General features: G+C 35.8%; 3 protein-coding genes and 1 long non-coding RNA gene across 5 annotated transcripts; 2 read left to right on the plus strand and 2 right to left on the minus strand.

The window, feature by feature from the left end:
- The first annotated feature begins 2939 nt into the window (after nt 1–2939).
- zgc:112982 (uncharacterized protein LOC503771 homolog) lies at nt 2940–11566 on the plus strand. Its single transcript, XM_058765268.1, is given in 12 exon segments — nt 2940–3185; nt 4291–4350; nt 4444–4971; nt 5325–6008; nt 9481–9650; nt 9760–9898; nt 10085–10142; nt 10225–10355; nt 10532–10545; nt 10548–10627; nt 10706–10811; nt 10989–11566. Coding segments are annotated over 10 exon segments (1941 nt in total). The 5' UTR covers nt 2940–3185; nt 4291–4312; the 3' UTR covers nt 10805–10811; nt 10989–11566.
- Nucleotides 11567–11598: 32 nt separating this feature from the next.
- On the minus strand, nt 11599–18485 carry lipib (lipase, member Ib). Its single transcript, XM_058765269.1, has 10 exons — nt 18363–18485; nt 14380–14756; nt 14179–14287; nt 13970–14071; nt 13657–13746; nt 13275–13442; nt 12659–12748; nt 12463–12571; nt 12202–12375; nt 11599–11980 (listed from the first exon to the last, which is right to left on the minus strand). The coding sequence occupies exons 2-10, from the start codon at nt 14701–14703 to the stop codon at nt 11905–11907; spliced, it is 1242 nt and encodes a 413-aa protein (XP_058621252.1). The 5' UTR covers nt 14704–14756; nt 18363–18485; the 3' UTR covers nt 11599–11904.
- LOC131533154 (uncharacterized) lies at nt 12665–17139 on the plus strand. The gene is made up of 5 exons (XR_009269052.1): nt 12665–12882; nt 13081–13155; nt 13279–13363; nt 13989–14085; nt 15634–17139. It is a non-coding gene; the product is annotated as an uncharacterized LOC131533154 (long non-coding RNA).
- On the minus strand, nt 14661–22602 carry zgc:112408 (uncharacterized protein LOC550260 homolog). 2 transcript variants are annotated; one of them, XM_058765270.1, is made up of 8 exons: nt 21557–21913; nt 21351–21457; nt 21131–21200; nt 20937–21019; nt 20617–20820; nt 20235–20369; nt 18363–18547; nt 14661–14756 (listed from the first exon to the last, which is right to left on the minus strand). In XM_058765270.1, exons 1-8 carry the CDS (start codon nt 21651–21653, stop codon nt 14753–14755), a joined length of 885 nt encoding a protein of 294 aa, XP_058621253.1. In that variant the 5' UTR covers nt 21654–21913; the 3' UTR covers nt 14661–14752. The 2 variants fall into 2 exon arrangements, with proteins under 2 accessions (XP_058621253.1, XP_058621254.1); XM_058765271.1 differs by lacking the exon at nt 14661–14756 and adding an exon at nt 22542–22602 and having other exon boundaries at nt 18253–18547; nt 21557–21643.
- Between the last annotated feature and the right edge of the window lie 309 nt (nt 22603–22911).

A 22911-nucleotide genomic window follows, 5' to 3' on the forward strand; every position in this document is an offset into this window, starting at 1 on the left:
ACACCATGATCTTTCCTTATTTACAATTTATATAGTTATATTTGCTTACATTATTATATATGGGACACAGGGATATAGGCCTACTGTATCGATACAGTTTATTAAAAGCTTGATTACCAAAAGTGGGACAATGTATAATATAATATAAAAATATATATAAGGGTCAATATCACTGTAGGATGCCTTTTGGTGTCCTGTACATAAATGACTCATTTGCCATGATAACTTAACATAAAAATTACTATGAAAGGGTGTGTTATATTAGGCTACGTTTTTATATTCACAACAATAGCATTATTTGGCTCTTTAGATACATTTTCTAGATTTTTATCTAGTTTTGTGTAAGAGGATGCGTGTCATTTTGCTATGTCCCCTGCACTGCTCATTAAATTTGAATGATAGTAGAATATTGTCAAAATTTTGTTATCCTATTAATATTTTGTTAAATAACTCAATAGGGCTTACTCAATTTGAGTGTATTGATCATTTGGTAATAAAAACTATATTTTAAAATAAATTATTAATAAAATAATATTAATAAAAAATAAGAGTTTGTCCGTGTCCCTTGAATGGTTGTCCACCCTGTCATATTGGGTAACCCGCCCCTTTAAGAAAAGGCCATCCCCTTTAGTGACTGACATCAGGACAACGGATTTTTTGTCTCTTCAGTGGCGGGAACTTTTCACACTACCCTAGCAACTTTTTCTTCCAAAAGCACCTAGCAACAAATTGTTCAATTTGATAATAGGCCTAATAATTGAATAATTGTTCATTTATGATACACCTTAGCTTGTACCTGCGATTGTTGATCAGTTACAACACTGTAAGAAAAATATCTAGAAAAATGGAAAAGGTACTAATAACTTTTCAGGACATTATGTGTTATCCATTATCCGTTGTAACAATGTAACCTGAAAACACAAAATACAATGGGTAATTTAAAATGCAGGTAAAAAAAATAAATAATAATAATTCCTTAATATTAACATAGTAGATTGTGCCCTATTTTTACAGACTTTTCTTAGAGTGTAGCACACTAACTAACTACTAATACACTGCTTAAAACTATAACTGTTCAGAATGTGTAGTTTTATAAGTTTATTAGCTAATAAAAAAAATTATAATTTGAATGGTTCAAAACTGTGTGTTCAATAATTCAGTGTTGTATTTAAAAATACAGTTATTTATATTTTAATATTATATTAGGCATTTATATTATTTTACAAACAAATCTAAATTAACATATATAAAATATATTTTTTGCTGAGATGTAGTGACATTTTGCGTCGTAATTACGCAATGATGTCATCGCGCAATGACATCACAACGTCATTTAGCAGCAACTTTCAGCAACAAATCGACCTTCCTTTAGCAACTTCACCTGAAAATTAGTTGGCAACACTGTTTAGGTGAATAAATTGGTGACTTTTAATTTGACAAATTTTCTTCGTCTGAGTTTGCTTACTTGCTTTGCCAAAGCTTAACATGTCCACCCTGTCGGCATAAAATATGCCAGAAGTGATTTGAATACAGTATTTTCAAAATATGTAAGTTTCAATATACCAAATTCTCTTTAACAACCAGACTAACTATTTAGCTAGTCAGTTTGTTGTAAGCTATTATGCTAATTGAAGCTCAAAATGTCCACCCTGTCGGCCACTTAGACTCGATGGAGTGGACATAAACATGACAGGGTGGACAAAGCATTCATTTGTAGTTAATATTGCTAAAAACTCAAATGAATGGGGGGGATCAATGTGATTGAGGATGTAATTATATTATTTATTATTATTATATTGTTTTTTTAGAAGTTGAATAAATGTTTCATTGTTATATTTTTTCATGATTTATGTGTTCTGCATTATGTGTCCACCCCGTCATGTGCTGGTCCACCCTGTCATCTTGATATTTTACAATAATATTTTAAATAATAATTCAGTCATATCTGTATAATCCAGTGTGTTCAATAGCTAGGTGTGGGGGCAATAACATGCAAACAAAAAACTGCATCCAAATATCACAGTTTTCTCCAAATAAGAAAAATGTGCGAATTATATGAGTTTCTTTAAAAACACGTTTTACATAAAATCTTTTATGTATTTATCATTTGAAAGCAAACAAATAACCCTGTTTAGGAAAGGGACATCATACCTTTCAGAAAATATAATTTGCATCTTAATTTTGCAATGAAAACGTATTTAACAGTAATGTATGTCCATGACAGGGTGGAAATATCGTATGGCTAATATGTTTGTATAGTACTTGAGTGTCTACTATTTATGATATGACATAAAGCGAATGGGAAATTAAAACCAAAATTTTTGAGTATTGTGAGGGTTGAAAGGCATTCTATGGTGATATTGACCCATAATATAATATAATATATAGCCAAAACAATTTATATTTTTGTGTCACAGTGTATAATACAATACAATACAATACAATATAATTAGTATAATATAATATAATATAATATAATATAATATAATATAATATAATATAATATAATATATAGCCAAAACAATGATTTGATATTTTTGTGAATTACCTTTTACATTTTCTCTGTTTCCTGAATCGTTTTGTTTCATGATAGATAGATAGATAGATAGATAGATAGATAGATAGATAGATAGATAGATAGATAGATAGATAGATAGATAGATAGATAGATAGATAGATAGATAGATAGATAGAAAAAAAACAGACAGACAGAAAGACAATAGATGTGATTTTTATATACACATTTTATTAAATTACTTATAAAATATCATTTAAAAAATCATAAACTTAAACACGTTAACATTTAAAACACATGCCAACTTAAAATGCGTTTTATTTTATTTTTATTTGTTTTTTAAATTATTTGACATGTGGGCGACTTTCTACAGAGGTGTCTGTAGGGGCCAGTGTCGCGTGTCGCTCACTGTGAGCTGCGGCTGCTGAAAACGAGTCAGTCGCTGGTTCTCTTCCGGGTCAATCTTGTGGATGGATCGCTGGGTCAAGTTGGTCGTTTGAAAAAAATACATGTATCAACAATCCACCAATATTTGAGTTATCGTTTCGATTCTCGTAGCTCTTTAATCTGTGATGTAATTCATTGTGAGACAGTTTGTTCCTTTCTTTCGCGAGAAACTGGTATTTTGGTGGACGCATCGTCTAGCTGTGTGTGGAAGCCGTTTCGCGGGGTATGTGAGGCTAATACTAACTAACGTACTGTAACATTATTTATTGTTATTTTATTCTACAAATAATTTTATAGTAAAATGTGTTTCTCTAAAAATGTGCTTTAATTATGCCATGCTCTAGCATCATCATCGATCTCAGGTCATTTTGTGTTGCGCAGGCCTTTTAAATGGATCATTTGAGAAATGTCGAGGAATATTATTTATTAATGTAGTTAGTGTAATGAGTTACTATTTCATTTGGAGTGCTTGTGAAAGCTGTTTTCATTATGTATGAGCATTAAGTGTCATATCTCGTTGCAGTATTGATAGCATTTGTGTTTTCTGTCTGGTGCTTAGAATGGAGTTTCTATAGTTTAACCCTAAATACATTTTACGATGTTTTTACTACAGTAACGCCTACTCCAGTCGATGTGGTATGTTTATAAATGTATTTTATGGATTGAATTTTCCAGTAACGAAACGATGCGAAGCGTAAAGGAAAAAAAATAGTCGCATAAATCTTTGGGGAAAAATGGGAGGAGGGTGGGGTTCCTTTCATTTAAACCTGGTAATATTAGAAAAGAGAAGGAGAAAAAAAAATTTATATTTGTGTATATATATATATATATATATATATATATATATATATATATATATATATATATATACATATGTATATGTGTGTTTTTACTTGATTTCCAGGCTTTTGTTCTACTGAAAGCATGATTTAGGTACTAATAAGTGTAATAATTTAAATTGATTAATTTCACAAATTTACATAAAAATGGAAAATTGCCTCATAAATATCTATAATAATAATAATAAAATAAAGTCTTAAAAGCAATCATGAGTGGCCAGAGAAATAATAGAAAATCATGCAGATTCACTGGTCAAAACGTGTAGAAACGTTAAAATACTTGAATTTTAGGTATGTTTGTTTAAACTTATTATGACCACATTCAGTGCCTATTTCAGGTTTATAATTCATATAAACTTATGTTTTCTATTTAACATGCAAAAGAGGGATTTTAAAAAGTGTTATATATAATACACTACTATGTTAAAACATTGGTAAATTTTCAGAATGGAGACCTCGGTTGCATAAATTTGGTCTCATGGCTAACAGTTTCTTGTTTTTCAAGGAAACAATGTCACGTCCGCGTTCGAGATCTCCCTTGTATTCAAGGTATTTAATCTAAAGTCGGTGTTACAAAAAACTTGATTTTGTTGTTGCATTGCTGGTTATTAACAGCTTCTTGAACCTCTCGAATATTAACAGAATCCCAACTCTTCATGGGAGGAGAGCGGAAGGAATATATGATAACCAGATACATTCATCGGTACAGTCTGATGCGTGGAGAAACCCTGAATATGTCAACAAAGTAGAAAGTATCACACATTGGAACAAAGATTCCTATCAAAGAGAGCAACATGTTGACCACTGGGCCAATTTTATTGATGCAATAGAGCATGCTCAAAAAAGAGGGACTTCACCTATGACCAGGTACCACATGCAGGGTGATGAAGAAAGGCTGCCCCATTCTCCAAGGAGGCTGCCTCGGGAAAGGTTACCTTCCCCTGATCGCGCACATTTTGGTGTTGAAGAGCGCTACAGGATGCCATCACCAGGCTGGAACAAGAATGAAGCCATTGATAAGGAGCTCAGTTCACAACATAACCACAGAGAATCGAGGGACAGGCCTTATCCAAGACATCCCGAAGGAAAAAGACAGGACAGGATGGATTATGGATATCATAAAGAAGAATATGGCGGTCAATATCAAGAAAGGGGCTCCTTTTCAGAGAGGTACAAGAATGCATTTCTTTCCCCGCTTCATACGTCTGACGTGGATGGAGAGGAACGAAGAAAAGAAGAAAGGATTCAGTCACATTCTTTGATGGATAAATGTTTTTCTAAATACATCTGTTGCATTTAATCTCTATAATTTTACATTTTAGTCAATAATGTATTTAATAAATTACATTTTTATTGTTATCCCTTCTTTTGTTATTTGAGATTAGTTTGTTAACTGTCGTTATCATCAATTGGAATATATAGGTCCAGTTAATTGTACTGTTTGTTAAAACATTGCTAGTAACTATGTATTATTGTAATTTCATTCTAATCTTGGACAAATGTTACTTGCTTTCTTAATACAGGTCGTCAAAATCAGATTATAGGGAGCATCACCCTCCTTCTGAAGGACTTAGAGATTTTGGTCTGCAGGATGAGTTCGTTGAGCATCACAGGGGCTTCAGCCCACGTCGCGCACCTGTCATTGTGGAACACGATCATGGAATTGCTAAACAAGATTCAAGGAACCGCGATCCCCCCAAAATGAGCGGCAATCTGAGGAGCAGAGACCCACCTAGGACAAGTGAAACCCAGAGGAATCGTGATCGAGAAAGAAGAGACCAAGCCTATCATACGCGTACCTTACAAGATCGACATGGCGGACGACCAAATAATAACCCCCAAGAGGAAGCAAGAAAGAACTACTCTTCTTATGGAAGAGAAACTCAAGGAAGAGAGCGCTCAAGACACATGGATCAACCTAGAATGGAGTCACATTCAAGAGACTCAGAAGTAAGGAGGGAAATGGATTTAAGGGATGTGAGGGATGTTGATTTGAGGAACAGAGAAAGAGAACCTGTCCCTGATTGGGAGGAAGAGAGATCGCAAAGGAATCGTGGAAGGATGATGGGGCAAGGAGTGGTTCGCCAAAGAGCTCAGTATCACAGGAAGCCAAACGCTAATGTTGGTCCTGCACCTAGAATGGATTTCGGTGAACAGGAGACCCTCAAGATCAAGGTGGACATGAGTCGCCCCGTTGGGCAAAGCAGGTATAGTATCATTGTCGTACCACGTTTGGTTAGGGTCAAAAGTTCATGCCTCTTTTCTGTGTCCACTGTCACCACACCATGAAGACATGAAGAACAACAGTCTACAGATTGTGAATGTCAGGAAGATTCAATGGGAAGTGTGGAGTTGCATCCCGAAAACCCATTAATGGGCTGTTTTGTGTCTCATCATCGTGTACGTGGGTATTTAAGATCATACCGAAATATGATCACTGCAAGAGTAATCTTCATTCAAGGTTTCCAGGATATCCTGGATGGCCCTCTGAAGAGCTTTAAAAAGGGAAAGGATTTTTAAGGATGTTTGGATGTATCCCCTGAAGTTCCATCGTATCTCTTGTGATTAAACCATCTTATTCAAACCAGGGAGTAATGGAATTAATTAAGAATTGATCTAACATTATTGAAGGATTCATCTTGTGCTGTTGTGTTGGCACACAAATGCACATGTCTCGTTCAAGCAGATGTTTGGATGTGAAAGCTACCAATCATTGAGTAATCAGGAACATGGACTACTTCAAGGCCCTGACGTGGCTGATGCATCCTAAAATGGGACCAACAGAAGGACACTACTGGTGATCATTCACAAGAAAAGGGTTACAGAAGGTATGTGGAGAAATTCCAAACTCTAAAAAGATGCAAGATGCTATATCCAAGATGCAGTGTGCTGTTTCTTGACATGAATGCCAAAATGCTTAAGAGTCTTAACATGTGAATGTTTGTCCTATGGAGAAGATGTGATTTGGATTGCCTTTCATCTTCACTCCTCATTTATATGGAAGTCACAGGACCAAATGACCAGGTTGGGAGTAAAAACTTTCTGCTGCTAATTCCTTCATATTAATGGTTCATCAGATGTCTGAAATACTAGACTGGAATTACATGGATCTCAGCTTCATTTGGTTAAGGACCATTGGTTAAATGATGATGTTCTCCACCAGTTAACCCAGGCAAAAGAAAATCAGTCCCCTTTTTTCATCCACATTTTGGCTATTCAAGATGATGTCTCCACCAAAATACCAGTGCCCTACAGGGTTTGAGCTCTTCTACTTTTAAAGCTGTATTGACTGCAGGTAAGTCAGCAACCATACAATCGAATTGAAGTTGAGTAGGTATGCGCAAGTTTTCCAGATGTCCACAGAATTCAGACTGTCACCCGCGTCAGATTATTTTCCTTGTGGGTGAAGAAGTATGGCCTTGTTTGAGAGGAAGAAGATGAGGCTGAAAGGACAATTTAATCATTTAATCTGGCGCTGAAGCAAAAACCGTCACGCAACTTTCTGTCTTCAAGAAACGTCTCGGATGTGTTTGACTTTCGCCAAGCTGATTATTTGCTTGTACTATCCTAATGTGTATTTGTTGATGTTTTTACCATGGGAAGAAAATCTGAGGCAGATGCCCATAGAGGCAGATTTTGTGGTCACTAACCTGCATTTGATGATGACAATCTCATTCAGCAATCACCCATTTTGCATTGAGTGAGTACTGGAACATGTGGATGGAGCAAAGATGCTTAGGTTGAAGAAGACACACCATTGTGATGTTACCATTGTGTCGAACCAACAGCTATCAATTCGCAATGAAAGAAACCAAAGAAGCACAATTGAAATATTCTATTTAAATGGACATTGCAACAGGAACGTTTTGAAGCCTTTTTGTGTTTACTCATTTGGAAGCCTATCCAGAGATTTATGTATACAGTGCCTTCAAGACTGACAATTTGTGTTTCCTGCCAAACAAACCCATGACCTTGGCGTTGCTAGCACCGTACATTACCAGATGATCTACTGCACCTCCTTCTGCATTTTGTTTCCATTTGTGGACTTTGCATCAGAATGTCATCCCGTTGTATCAGTAAGTGATGAGAACTCTGTAGACATGGCTATTTGCAAGATTCTTCATGAAATTTTTGCCAAGTTTCCTAAATATGCATCTGTTATGTTGAGGTATTTTTAACAAGGATTTGGCAAGGAAGAAAATGGAAGACCCAAAGTGGCAACTGCAAATTCAACAATAATGCCTGTTTACAGATAAACTTGTTTGAAGCAACTGCCAATAGACATTTGATTTCATCCCCAAGACAGTCAAGCAGCAAGATTTGCTTAGAAATGATTTGCCATATGCCAAGGAAAAGTCTGAGATCATTGCTGAAATTGAAGGGTATGTCATTTTATTCAGCAAGAAGAGGGATCTGTGAAGATACCAACCTAACCGGAGATCTTCAGAACTCTTCCAGCAGTTACCTAAAGTTGATGCCATCGCTCCCATAATTGAGTTTATTATGAAGTTCAATGCATCTGATACTCATCTAAGATTACTCAAGCTCACCAATCAAGATCTTTCACTGCAAGAAAAACACATTGAAATGTTTTGACTGATTCTATTGGTCTTGGCACTCTGGAACAAATGAGTTTATTGAAGGATCCTCTGAATGGAAACGCGCAATGACAGTGAGAGGAGAGGCATGAACTTGCCATATTTATTATGACCTGACATTTTTATTGTGCATCATTAAATTATTTTTTTAATGATATAGTATTTAAACGAAGGTTGAGCCAACCCAAATTTTAGGTTTGTCCCAAATTGCGCACTTATGCATTATTCTATGACTTTTTGTAGTATAAATAGTGTGAGTTGTGTTCACACTGAAAATTACAAAAAGAAAAAGAGTACTTTAAATACTCTGATGATGCACTTAAAGAAAAAACGAATTGTGGAATGTTGGACACTTCATGCACTCACTGTCTCAGCAAAGGGGGTTGGGCTATCAGTCACCGATTATGAATGAAATAACTTTATAAAATTCATGCACTACGTTGTTGAGTATAGCTTTTGTTTTTCAGCAAACTGCTCAAATTGAAATGAAATTACGAATTGTTAAAACAACAATCTGAATAGCGTGCACCTACTTTTTATTTACTGTCACAGTGAATCAACTCAGAGTGAATCGTTTCAGTTGTTTTCCGAAAAAGAAGACCACTTTTAACTTCATTGGAAGAGATGTCTTAGATTAATAGAAGTTGTGCTGGTAAATTTTTAGGGATTAATGACAGGTAAAGGGCCAGTTGTTTTGCATTAAAATAAACATTGCAGTGTTTATGATTTAATCCTAAACTTTACTACTGAACATTTGTACCTGAACTTTGTACTTTATTTCAACTTATATTAATTCATAAGTGTTGTCATCTGGTTAATGTGTTGAAAGGAGCATATTAAAGCTGTAATGCAGGGGTGTCAAACTCAATTCCTGGAGGGCCACAGCCCTGCAGAGTTTAGCTCCAACCTTAATTAAATGCACCTGATCCAACTAATCAAGTCCTTCAGGCTCAATTGAAAACTACATGGTTTGTGTGTTGGAACAAAACTCTGCAGGGCTGCGGCCCTCCAGTAATTGAGTTTGACACACCTGCTGTAATGGAACCTTATATCTCTGTATATCATGTGACCTCTTGTTCAGTCATTTAGGATATTCTTCAGATAGGCAGTTATCACTCGACTTAGTCAATGTGGGTCGACAACGCCTTGATTTCCTTCCCATGCTGGAGCATTCTGGAACTTACAGGGAATCAGCAGTACATTCTGGGACATTTGCCCAAGAGATCATCACCCTTGTGCACCAAGTTAAAGGTCAGGAACCAATGGATTAGCTTGGCAGCATATTGTGTATCTTAGAAAGAGCTTATTTTATGTAGCAAAGAGTTGATTTTGGTTAACTGTTTGCTTATTCATTTTGCAGAAAGTTACTTTAGGGGCCAAGGCATCACACTTAATGAACGTTTTGCAAATGAACAGTATTATTCACTCCAAGATGAGTTTAAGGAGGAGGAAGAAGAGGAGGTGGAGGAGATGGGAAACGTGAGACCAGTCATGAATAGGTACACTTGCCAGTTACTTTGTTTTTATTCATTAGCGAGGCTTGCAAAGGTGAGTATCACTATTGTTTTTATTTAGGGTTAATGTTTTTATTTATGATTAAAGATTTGATCACCCCAATCCTAAATTAGAAATTTTCTCCACACCATTTGCAATTCAAGCATGAAAATTCTGGTCTTTTATTATAGGCAACACAGAATGCCTTCATCAGAAACTCAGATCTTCTGCAAAATAGGGCCGGATCCAGTAAGTTGATCTTTTTTTAGGTCCATCAATATCAAGTAGAATATTTAATCTATGTTGGTTCAAATTTGAAATGTTTTGCTAGCTTCAGAGACGACAGCTTGTCCCCGACCCTGGTGACCTCAGGTATGACCTGGAGCGAAGAAGACAACAGCGAATGGAGGGTGTGAAGATCACCATTGCTGGGGGAAACTTTGCTCCAGCGGCTCCTGAGGGGTACGGACTGAAAAGTGTTCAGACCAGCTTTTAATATTATTGTTATGCATTCAGATGCTATGCCAATATTTTAGATTTACAAAATTATGGCCTGGTTTCAAATATAGGGCTTGGACTAAGCCAGGATTAAGCCATAGTTCAATGACCTATTGTCTATTGCTATTGTCTTTCCAAAGTCAAGAGAGTGAGCCTCCTATGTGAGTGACGATCCTGAAGAAGCAGATGAGAACTTCAGGTGGTCGGAACAAGACCATGAGCGTCAAAGGCAGTGGGTGAGTTGTTGTTGAAGTGAAACATGTCTATTTTTAAGAGTGTAATTGTTCATACCATGACTCATTTTGGTCCTTCAGGACGGTCCCCGTCAAAGAATGCCAGTACCTAACAGACAGAACTTCAATCCGCGAGGGAATTTCAATCGGAATAGCAGACCACGGGGACGGAGGACTTGAAATAGTGGTGAGGAAAATGTGTGTATTTAATTATATTATGATTGTTTGTTTAGATCTTTTTTGACTAATCAGAGTATATATTTATACACTATTTCTCTGAATTTCAAACATAAGTGTTTGGTGTAGTGTACATTGCTGCTTTATTTTTCTGTTCTCTCTATTTAGTTTTGTTTGTTATCTGCAGGTGGCAGTGCATGAGAAGAAAGCCAGCAATTCAAATCTGAGGTCACTTGTGCACAACTGCATTTTTGTTGTTTCCGTTTTGATATTAGAACCACTAAGACCTTGATTCAAGGTCCACTGCTTCTCCACATTTGGTGGATTTTTTCATCCAATTTTTATTCACCCGTTACCATTTGTTTGATCCAAGGAAACAGCTTGTAAAGATTATTTGATTTGAAGATGGAAACAAATAAGAGGACTCCTCATTGGGCAAGTATCACCTTGCCCTGCTCTCGTCCTGAAATAATGCTATTCTTCATTATCAGTGGAGTAACTACAGTTTAGTTTTTGATTTGATATTCCACAATATTTACAAGGCACAAATTGCAATTTATACAATGTGTACATTTAATTGCTAATTTTGAAATTCAATTGCCATTTCATAGCAGTATGCAACACATGGATAGTTTTGCTTTTATACTAAAATACAGACTTCTTGTTGTAACTACATATGTCAAAATAATTTCATATTTGATGTATCCTGCTGTGTAAACTCAAAGTAGAAATTGTGTAAATAAAATCTATTTGTGCCAAAATGTTCTCAAATGAAGCTTCAGTTGTTTTCAGTCCACTTAATTTCCATTTATTTTACAAAAGAATGCAAAAGCTGTACATGTAAAACATTTTTACAGTAGAATATTTGGTTCATGCATAACTACACAGAAATGATATAGATTGTTCCAACAGGAGTCAGAATTGAATATTGTAATACTGCACTTTAATTCTGCCCTCAACACTGGAATATAAGAATTTTATACTAGTAAAATCACAGTAGTAATCTCACAGAAAAGGCACTAAAAGTTTTTAACTGTTTAGACCCCTTGAAATGTCCGTTATAGTTCAGATAGGCATTCGTATGTGATTCTCTACAGATGAGATTAATCACAGGGCAACGGTTTGAAAGACACCTCAGCGTTCTCCTCCAAAATAATGTCATATCGACACATTAGTGGCCTGTTGGGGAAAGGAGCAGACACCATAATTAAATGCCTGTTTTTGTTAAGCTTGCATTACAAATTTGTAGTAATATTTCACTGTATTTTACAGAATTTATGATCACATAAATGCAGCCTTGTTGAATGTAAAAGACTTCTTTCGAAAACATTTGATCATAAACTTTTGAACAGTAGTGTATTAATTCATTAGTTTAGGAAAGTTAGGCAGTAACTCTTCACCTGTTTGTATCTTCCAGTGGGGTTATCCGAATACGAAGCAGCCTTATTTTGTATCGAGGTCCAATCACATTCCCAGTGACTATCCGTAAAGAGATTTTCTGAATTGGATATAGATCCTCATCAAACTGCGCCAATAGTCGAGTGGATGTATACTGCTCAAACCTGAACAGCTTACTAACAAAAACATACAAAACATCCATTACATGATGACAAGTCAAATATAAATGGATCTATATAATCTCATTATTGCAGTTTACGTACATATCTATCTGGGACTCTGTTACATTTTTCCCATTATACAGTCGGAGTATGACCACCCCCCAGCGCAGAAACTGGTTCCAGGTAACTAGGTCCACTCTGTAACTTGTCTCTGTTAAAATGAGAAATCAGAATATTGCACAAACCCCTTTTGAGAAAACAACTTTTGCAATGAGTCGTTACAGAGCTGCTAACTCACTGCTGTAGGGGAGCTCTGCCGTAGTTGAGAAATACGCTCTTGTTTGCCCCAACCTCAAGAGTGTATCCCTCCACTGGCTCATGTCATAACCTGAGGATGAAGATCATAGAAGTTAATCTTACATTATAAACAGCTCGTGCCAGTCCAAAACTCTCGATTCGTTTGTATCGCTACGCTTGCTTTGTCTGTGTTTGTTGTAAATGCTGGCTCCAAAAATTAATTAGGTCTGTTTTGTCACATGATCCTTCAGAAATCCTGAAGCTGTTCTTATAGCCTACTGTAAAAACGATTTCTGTTTTAAAAGAAAATACTGTTTCAGTCCTTCTACTTAACGTTTTCACACATAATTCTGTGTTAAATGTGAAATTTACAAGCAATTTCTGAATCGAAAATGTTTCTACACCAAATTTTTTTCAATGTAGTTTGTCAGGAAATGTATGTTTTCATCGGCTGAGCAAAAGCTGGCTGGCAGTACCTGGCAATATTGTGTGTAAAATGTAAGTTACCTTGTATATTCATTTCTTTATTGAACTGTTGTTCATATCACACTTGCAGTGTTTACTCAGTATTCATTTTTGCATTTATTGTGGTTAATTACTAGATGTATTGCTTTTACCCAGAACAGGACAGGAAGCAGGCTTGAAGGTCTCACACTGCAAACACTGACCACTGAGGAAGTCGCTGTATGAGGAACACGGATATGCCGTAAGTTTACAGGTGTGATTCAGAGCGCACAGGTACAGGAAAACAGACCTCTGATGATCACAAACAAAATAAGATTTCCCTGTGGAGAAGAGAAGGAATGAGATTACATTTTAGCTCTGTTAACACAACCTTGTAATTAACTCAATCCCATTGTGAGGATTGCGTAATTTATTTATGACAGAATCTTAATTACACAGCCAGGGGTTTATCTGGAGAGCATTCTGTATGAGATATATCTTACCTCAGATCTCAACCCTGACCTTTCCTAAAATGTTTTATCTTAACTTACTGACCTGAGAAGATGGTCTTGGGACATCCAGGCTGATCTAATCCTCCGTTGGCATAGAAATCAATATGGCCATGGGTTCCTCTAAGGCCAAAAGCTGCCACAGGGAAACAGTTTGAGCGTGGGATTTTTAGGCTATGTTTGGCACACTATGTAATACTATTTTAGTAGAACATACTGTGCACAGTGTGCACATTTTCAGTATGCATGGAATACTTGGATGGCCTTCCACACTTGCAAAAATGTGAAATATACAACAAATATTCATCTTTTTTAATTCCGTGATTTCAGTAGCATGTCTTTAGATTTATTATACTTACAATTCATATCTGTGTGCAGCACATCTACAAACTGGGCATCAGTTGGATCAAGGCGTTCCTCAGGTGGAGCATTGGCAAACATTGGCCCTGCTGGGTCCAGACCTAGAGTCGACCAGGTTAAACATTTAGTAAACAATATTTATTGGACAAGTGTAACTGACTGAAAATGTTATAACTGGTTTTGTTTCATTGGCTTTCCTGAGTTTCACCTGTGATTCTGCCCACCCTTCCTCCCAGCATTGCACCAATGAATCCGGCCACGTGTGCACCCAAGCTGACCCCAATCAAATGGATGGATTCAAGAGATGCTCCCTCTTTCTGAAAATAACACCATATTGATTAAATTGGCAGACACTACTGACTAAAGCTATTTCAGAGCTGAAACGCTAATGAAAGGCTACTGACCCTACCTCCATACTCTCGATGAAGCCGGTGATGTTCACAGCCGTACCCCATGTGTTGGCCACAGCCGTGAAGTAATTGAGATTGGCTGCCCCTCTGTTCCAATCCACTACCAGGATGTTCATGTCCTTTTGTGCTGCTAACAAGTGCACAATGTGGTTGATCCAGATAGGCGGTGCCCCCGTGGGTCGGTACCCATGTATGACAAAGGTAGTGGGTCTGGTTACATTAAACAGGGGTTCCTGAGTGAAGTTGTGGTGCAGGAGCTCCTGACCGCACTCGAGGTTTGCACGGGTGTAGAGCAGCAGGCGCACGTACAGATAGGTCCCCATGAAAGACTCATGGAAATCCAGATCGGTGAAGTTGTCACAATCACTGTCTTCACCTAACGACAGAAGACACTGGTTTAATAGTCTGTACTTTGCTATACGTGTTTGTGTGAAAGAGATGAAGTTGTAAACTATTAAACTGAATAATTGTTAAGATAAATAATTGTTAAAATAAAAGATAATTCAAAATATTGGTGAATATTATCATAGTATATAGATAATACTAAAATAACACCACAGCACAGACGAAAGATCTATACCAAGTGGCATTTTATTAAAAAAAATTTAAAAACGCAAAAATTTTAAGCAAAAATGTATGCAAAAAGAAGCTTGTTATTTTTCACGCTATACAACAATAAATTTAATTTGTTTAAAATAAAGACACAAATAAAAGTGTTTGGACACTTTCTGATTAGAAATTACAGATTTGTTTTTGCATTTTAAGCATGAAAATAAACAATGTCTACCCATCAAAAAAAATAAAATATATAAAAAATCCAGAGCCAAAATGTTAAATCAAACACCCAAAAAAATCTCTTTTAGTCTTCGGTTAGCAAGCTAACAGCTTAGCATAGTGCTAGTTGGCTCTTTTGATTAGTTAAAACAATATGATCATAACACGCTATTTTTAATCAGACAACAAGGAGGTTTTTAAAATGTGAAGAAGCAAAGGTCAAAAATGGCTCAGAAAAGTGTAGGTAGTTCTGGGAATATTTCTAGCATCTCGCATAGTGCAGTGAAATTCATGCATGTGTTCTGTGTTTTGCTTCCTATAGTTTTAACGTAATGCCTTAGTTGATCATTTAAAAATGTTCCCTTTTCCACTCGTCTGGAAACGTATGATAACAATTTCTTTTTGTTGAACATTTTGGGGAAAAAAAGTTAATATCATCTCTATTCTTTGCCTTGTTTTTTCTTGTTTTTTCCCCACAGAATTGACACAGACTGATCCACAAGTAAAGTAAGGCTGGATTTTGGCAACCCAGTTCCTGTTCATCTTGCTGTACGTCATCTCAACAACACACATCAACATTTCATGCTTCCATTTCTCTTTGGCATCAACCTGCACAATATCCTTCTGATCATCCTGCAGATCCATACACCATATGATGTGTCCACCTCATATTTAAGCCACGCAACCTCTCAGGTTTCCATGTAGATTTCCGACTCTAGAGGTCATCTGTGCTCTGTAATTAGCCTGCACGCAAGTCACAATTGGATCATGCTTCTATAAAAAAGCAGATCATCCCACCTCTCCTTCCACATGTTTCCCTGCCCCCTCCTCTTCCCCCGGTAAAAAGATCTTCTGAGATGATTACAGGTGTCAGTCACATGAGCTACATGGGGGTTTGTTGTATTTAACCCTCTTTCACACTGATCTGTTATGTCTGCCATCTGCAAGCATTACTCATTACACACGTCACTGAGATGACGTTGGTAAATACAGGCTACAAATGAATCCTCAAGTCTTTGGAGCCTTTACTGTCCCAGAGATAAAATAAATAAATAAATAAATCAAGGTTAACCAATTATTTTCCTCAAATTATTCTTCTGACCTAATCAAAATCCAAAGTTTGTGTCTGTTTCACAACAAAGTGAACATGCAGTTTTTGGAAACATAAGAGGTATCCATTATAGTAATGTTTGGGTTCAAGCTGCGGTTAAATTCTATGCATTTATTCACATTTTGAGTTTTGGGACTTTGAGACCTTCAACATAAATACTGTAAAAAATGTTCTTTGAGATATTCAATAGGTCATTAGGTCTTTCGGACCCCAAACACAACATGAAAGTTAATGTTGTTGAAGCTCATCACATAGTTGACTATAATAAATACAAAATGTTGAATCAAAATTAAATACATCCCAAGTTACAAATGTCCATATAGTCATAGCTAAATATTTCAAAATGAGAAGGATTCAGCCAAATCCCGAGATAATAAGAGTCAAATGAGATCAAAAGGTTAACCAAATTGAATCAGCAGTGCAATCTGCTGGACAGAGTCCTGTCTCTTACCTTTACAAAGCATAAAGATGCTGAGCAAAATCAGGGGACGCCACAGTGACATCCTTACCAGAAGATGAGACAGAGGTAGACACAAGGAATATCAAGAAAACTAAGAAACAACATTGGCGTATCTGTAGTAAAGGAAAGAGCCCATAGAGGAAGGGTTGTGGGCGGAGCGAAGGAGATCGAACGAGATCACACATGCTCACCCTGTGGTTAGTGGAGAGTGTGATAAGTCAGCAGGCCAGCTTAGGACTTCCAGAAGAGTACAGATCATGAAAGAAGCATCTGGTGATGACTAAACGACTTTACAGAGACAGTTCATCCAAAAATGTAAATTCTGTATTTTATTCACCTCATGATGTTCCAAACCTGTATAACTTTCTTTCCTTTGTTAGAATAAAGAAGATATTTTTGAAAACTTTGTTTGTTTTTTTTGTCCATACATAGAATCTCAGTGGGATCCAAAGTTCTTTGATCCTTAATGTTCTTCAAAATATCTCCTGTTGTGTTCTGCAGAAGAAAGTCTATATATAGAGAGATATTTGAAATGGCACAAGAGCCATTTGTGAACAAATGACAAAACTTTCATTTTTGAGTGATAAACTCAAGCATATTCTGCCCTCCATTTGTTTTGTTCTGCATTAAAGGGCATAAGGTCACAGTGGAGTGATTCTCCTTCCAAACTAAAAGAGCCACATCAGCACATATATTCATAGTACATACCCTGTCAGCAAATACACACATGTAATTTTCATATTGCGCCCATATAGAGCACAACTATCGTAATAGTCTCCAGAGAGAAGCAGTGACCCAGAATACATTTACATTGCTTCCCTGCTGATTGCCTTCAAACCTTGTTATGCGTGAAATTAGCACTACCCTATATCTTGTAGCCTCACCAACTTACTTTACTGCACCTTTGCATTCTCTGCAGGTCTTGTTTATGTGAGTGTAGCAACAGAAATGACTGCAGTACAGAGGTACGTTTCTTTTAAATCCTTCATCAGTTTGTATATACATCAGCATATATACTGGAGACAGCAGAAATGAGAGCATTATGACAGTGTGTCTTTGGGGTTCAGGGTCAGAACAGAAGCTGTTTTTGTCTGTGTGAGGTTGAAACAGATTAGATGGCAGATTACAGTAACTACTAAACTGTCCATCCATTCCTGCATCTGATGTAGTCAATCCTATTATGGGACTCGCCGATCAGGGCTCATTGTACCCATTTTTTCTGCATCAGGCTGACAGATTAACCGTTAGTCTTTTCTTATGACAGCGTCAAGGGTTAAACAGTCATTCTGTCATATGATCATGTTCTCTGTGTATGTGTACCTTGTTGTTAACATAGGCTCTAGGCATAGACAATGAGATTTAAATCCATTTTATTCTTATACTTAAAAGATTAGTAAAATTCATACAAAATAATTCAAGCAGATCAGATCAGAGTAGAATATAGCTTAGCCATATTATTTGATCATTTAATCATGTAATACAATATTTGAACAATTAATTTGTAAATATGTAAGAAACAATGCAAAGTGCAAAATATGTATAACGAGAATATGTTTTGTCTATATTTAAAGCAAAGAGAAACAATGTACTGTACAGTGATATTTGAACATTAATAGATAATTCGTATATAAGGTCACCTTTTCATGAAATTACAGATGAAGTCAATAGGAAGAGGAAAGACAATAGTTGAGTTCCTTTCCGAGGCAATCTCAGTCAGCGTCTGCATATAGCGCAGCTGAAGCGCAGACGGAGACTCGGACATCACGTCTGCTGCCTCCTTCAGAGCACGAGAAGCTTTCATTTCTCCCTCTGCTGCGATCACCTGTTCATGATAGATTAGAACGCACTTATGTTCATTTTACAAAAGCAACACTTCAGTGATCAAGCACTTTACCATGAATTCATTCTTCATATAAACACAATCCCAATTCACAGTCTGGCCTCTGGCGCACACCTTTAATTGCTCGGAAATTTCCATTGAGCAAATCCAGTTTGTTTTTCCGCTGTACTGTGCCATAGTGTGAGGACATAAAGACTCAGGTTTCCAGTCAACAATATGACTCACATTATTGTAGTGTTTATTGAGAGAGATCCTGCTGTATTTTAAGGGGAGGTCAGATTAGCATCACTGAACTATTGTGTATTGATGGATGGTTAAATTAATTTTAAAAAACAGATGAATGGTGGATGAATAAACAATGTATGACAAGGGATAATGATAAATGAGAGATAATGATAACAAAAACATATATTTTATTAGTGCGTGAAGAAGCTGCATAATAGATAATTGACATATATTTCCCAAAAATGAAAAATACAAATTATTTACAGTATATGTATATGTATGTGTGTGTGTGTGTGCGTTTTTGTGACACAGGAGGACACAAATTTGTATAATGACATGGGTATGACATAGGTATTACAAGAAGAAGGTGACTTATGAGGACATTTCCCCATATCCCCATATTTCAAAAGGCTTATAAATCATACAGAATGAGTTTTTTTTTGTTTTTTTTGAGAAAGTAAAAATGCACAAAGTTTCCTGTGAGGGCTAAGTTTAGGTGTAGGATTGGCGTAGTTCGATAGAAAATACAGTTTGTACAGTATAAAAACCAATACGCCTATGGAATGTCCCCACAATTCACAAAAACGTGTGTGTGCGTATATATATATATATATGTATATGTATATGTATATATATCCTGTATGTGTGTGTGTGTGTATTTATATATACATGTGTATTTGTATATATGTGTGTGTGTGTGTGTATATTGCTATATATATATATAATGATAGATATTTACATATATTTCTCAAGAAAGAAAAAAATAATTTACACACACACACACTCACACACACACACATATATATATATATATATATATATGTTTTAATTAATGAATTTAATTAATGTAATTTGCGTTATAGGCTATATAATTTAATTAATTAATTAATGTAACTACTATATTACATTTAATTAATTTATGAATTCTAATTATATTTATATTAGAATCATATAGAAATATAAATCAATTAATTCTATGTAACTATACATGCACACACACACACACACACACACACACACATAGAGATATCATATATAAGATAAAATAAGATAAAAGATAAAATAACTACATACATTTACAGTCACAAAATATATACATATATTGCAGATTCTCTAAGAGATATCTAACTATATTGTAAGTGGTCAGTCATCACAAATAGCAATAAAATGAGGCTAATGTCTTGACCTGCAAGTGCTTTACTGATCTGTAGGTCTTGTTTTGGAAATCGATTGGCTTAAGGGGGTTACAGTTCATTTACACTTCTGACCATATGTGAGGGGCTGCAGGTGTTCATCCGCCAATCAGAGAACAGCGTGTCTCCCCAGACAGACTGAACACAAAGCTGCAAAGCTGATAAGACTAAACTTGGCAGGCTCGGCAGAACAGACAGTATAGCATGTGTTTGTGAAGCATGTAACAATCTTTCAGTGCTCAGACACCCACCTTGGCTCTGGCGTCTCTGGTGGCCTCGGCCTCAGCTGCCATGGCTCTCTGCAAAGTGGTGGGCAGTTTGACGTCTTTAAGCTCGACGCGTTCCACTTTGATACCCCAGTTCTTGGATGCAGCATACAGCACAGACTACCAGGCAAAAGATGAAACTATGAACAATTTTTATTTAAGGCATTTATATGCTCCTAAAATGTTGAAATACTCTTAAAAATAAAGATTCCAAAAATAAGGTTTCCGCAGTGATGCTATAGATTAGAAGAACCATTTTGTGGAATGGAAATATTCCATGGATGTTAAAGGTTCTTCATTGACCACACAACATGCCAATAAAGACGGTTTTATTTTTAGGAGTTGTTTTCAGGAAGGGTTATCTTACCTCCATCTGTTCAGACATCTCCTCACGGTCTTTTAAGATGTCTGCCAGACTCTTAGTTCCCAGCATGTTTCGTAATGTAGTCTGTGCAAGCATCTGTGTGGCATAATTAGCATTCTCCACTTTGGTAATAGAGACAGTGGGGTTAAAGACACGATAGTAGACCACTGCATCCACCATAATAGTCACTGAGTCTTTGGTCAGCACCTGAGGTAAACATGTGATACATGTTACATTATAACACAATATGATATTAAACTCATAATATGTTTCAATTGAAAAAATACTAATAACGTTTAAACATTTTCAAATTAATCACTCACCTCTTGTGGAGGGATGTCAAAAGACACTGTTCTTAAATCAACCTTCCTAAATGTGTCCATACATGGAATAATCCAGAACAAACCTTTAAAAACAATCAATAAAAAGAACAGCTAGTTACAATTGAGCTAAGCAAAAAAATTATTATTATTTGTTTTACACATTATTCATGATTTTAAGAATAGTAATTAATAACCAGGTCCTTTAGCACCGCCTAGGATTCGTCCCAATCGGAAAATAACTGCTCTTTCATATTCCTGGACAATCTTTTGACAAAAAGAAATATAGATTAGGGATTGATATATATATTCACTTAATTTGATGACCTTAATGTTTATGTCAGATTTTATTGTTTGATAATAACAATAATAAACATTTTTTAAAGTAGGTTTTACATTGGGTAATTGTATTCTTACCTTCATACAAAACCAGACTGAGACAGGAAAAGTAAGAAAGACAAGGAGAAAGGAGAAGAAGGTAAGGAGGTATCCACAGAACCCAGAGCTTCTGGATTGATCACCATCTGATTAAACCCAAAAGCAAGAGGTTAGTCTCAATGGCATCAAAATTATCAAAACAAATATATTATTAAAAAAAAGAAATAAATAAAAGCCCAGCAAACCTGACTGGAGTATGACTTTTGTGTCACTCTCTTCATTTGCTGCAGGTTCAATTTTGTTCCGGGACATCTCACTCTGAGAAGACAGAGCTATAGACATGGTTAGCAGTTTTTGTTTTCTGCTGGACTGATGAAATATAGTTTCAGTGAGATATTTAAGGTGATTTAAATACGTTCTCTTTTTCCATTACCGCCCATTTTCACACACAGCACAACATGGAACTTTGCATGGCATTGCATGGCAACAAAACTGAGCTCATGTTAAACCTGAAAGTCAATTACTCGTTTACTCATTCTTATGTGAATGAGGCCTTATCATATATCATCATTATATCATCTTTTTGTTTACACATTCTATGAACAACTGTTTTTTTCTTCATGTTCAGATGCATAATGTATTTGAATATACAGAATATGAGGCCTAAATTATATATATAATTTAGTTCATATATTTACATAACTCAAAAGATAAAGAGAAATGAGAAATAATGATAACAAAAAAATAAGATTACAAGTATTTTAGAGCCCTGAAGAAGCAGTATAATAGATATTTACATATATTTCCCAAAAATGAAAAATACATATACATATATATATACACTGTATATATTAGGGCTATATATTAACTTAATCAGCTATAATAAAAAAATAACGCGATTAAAGTGTTTTAAGGCAGTTAACGCACTGGCCCCGCCTCCAAACCTGTACATCATCTTACATTCCATACTGACTGTTGACAAATATGATGCACAACTCCATAAATGCAGTTATGCCCTAAAATTCAAGATATTGGTGCCCCTGTATGTGTTTTTGTCTCATATTTATATCATACGATAAGCAATAGCCTATCACACGAGTGCTGTTTGTCCCGAATATCCCGAGTTTAAATGTGATTTTATACAGTTAAGTAAATAAGAAGTTGATATTGTGTTACATTTTAAACACGATTTTATGTGTTTTTGCTCAATTTTGCAGAGAACATACTTACCTTTAAAGCCATAGCAGAATTGTTGTGCGTCTCCGAACAACACAGCGGTGTTTAGTTTCTGAATGAATCCGCGGTTTGAACGAATCGAGTGAATCAATGATTCAGAGGCCCATTCATAAAGAGAGCCATTTACTTCATTACTTAATTAATCTTTGAACGAATAGAATGACGACATTTACCACCACTTGCTGGCAAATTTAGTTTCTTATTTAGAGTATCATTTCATTTATAATAATAATAATTATTATAAAAACATTAAAGGGATAGTTCACCCAAAATGTTTTAAATTCTGTCATCATTTACTCACCCTCATTTGTGGAACATAAAAGAAGGTATTTTGAAGACTGTTGGTAACAAAGCTGTTTTGGTT

This window comes from Onychostoma macrolepis, chromosome 24 (genome assembly GCF_012432095.1).
Source record: "Onychostoma macrolepis isolate SWU-2019 chromosome 24, ASM1243209v1, whole genome shotgun sequence".
Lineage (NCBI taxonomy): Eukaryota > Metazoa > Chordata > Actinopteri > Cypriniformes > Cyprinidae > Onychostoma > Onychostoma macrolepis.

Bases quoted from the DNA above. Each gene is read 5' to 3' on its own strand.
- lipib (XM_058765269.1), bottom strand. From the start codon at position 14,703: ATGGGGACCTATCTGTACGTGCGCCTGCTGCTCTACACCCGTGCAAAC. The intron at 12,376-12,462 runs GTACGTAAACTG...TGTTTTTGTTAG, and splicing joins ACAGAGTCCCAGATAGATAT to TAAGCTGTTCAGGTTTGAGC. The intron at 11,981-12,201 runs GTGAAGAGTTAC...TTTCCCCAACAG, and splicing joins CCACTGGAAGATACAAACAG to GCCACTAATGTGTCGATATG.
- zgc:112408 (XM_058765270.1), bottom strand. From the start codon at position 21,653: ATGTCTATAGCTCTGTCTTCTCAGAGTGAGATGTCCCGGAACAAAATT. The intron at 20,370-20,616 runs GTAAGATAACCC...TTTGCCTGGTAG, and splicing joins AGATGTCTGAACAGATGGAG to TCTGTGCTGTATGCTGCATC. The intron at 18,548-20,234 runs GTGGGTGTCTGA...TATCATGAACAG, and splicing joins CCAGAGACGCCAGAGCCAAG to GTGATCGCAGCAGAGGGAGA.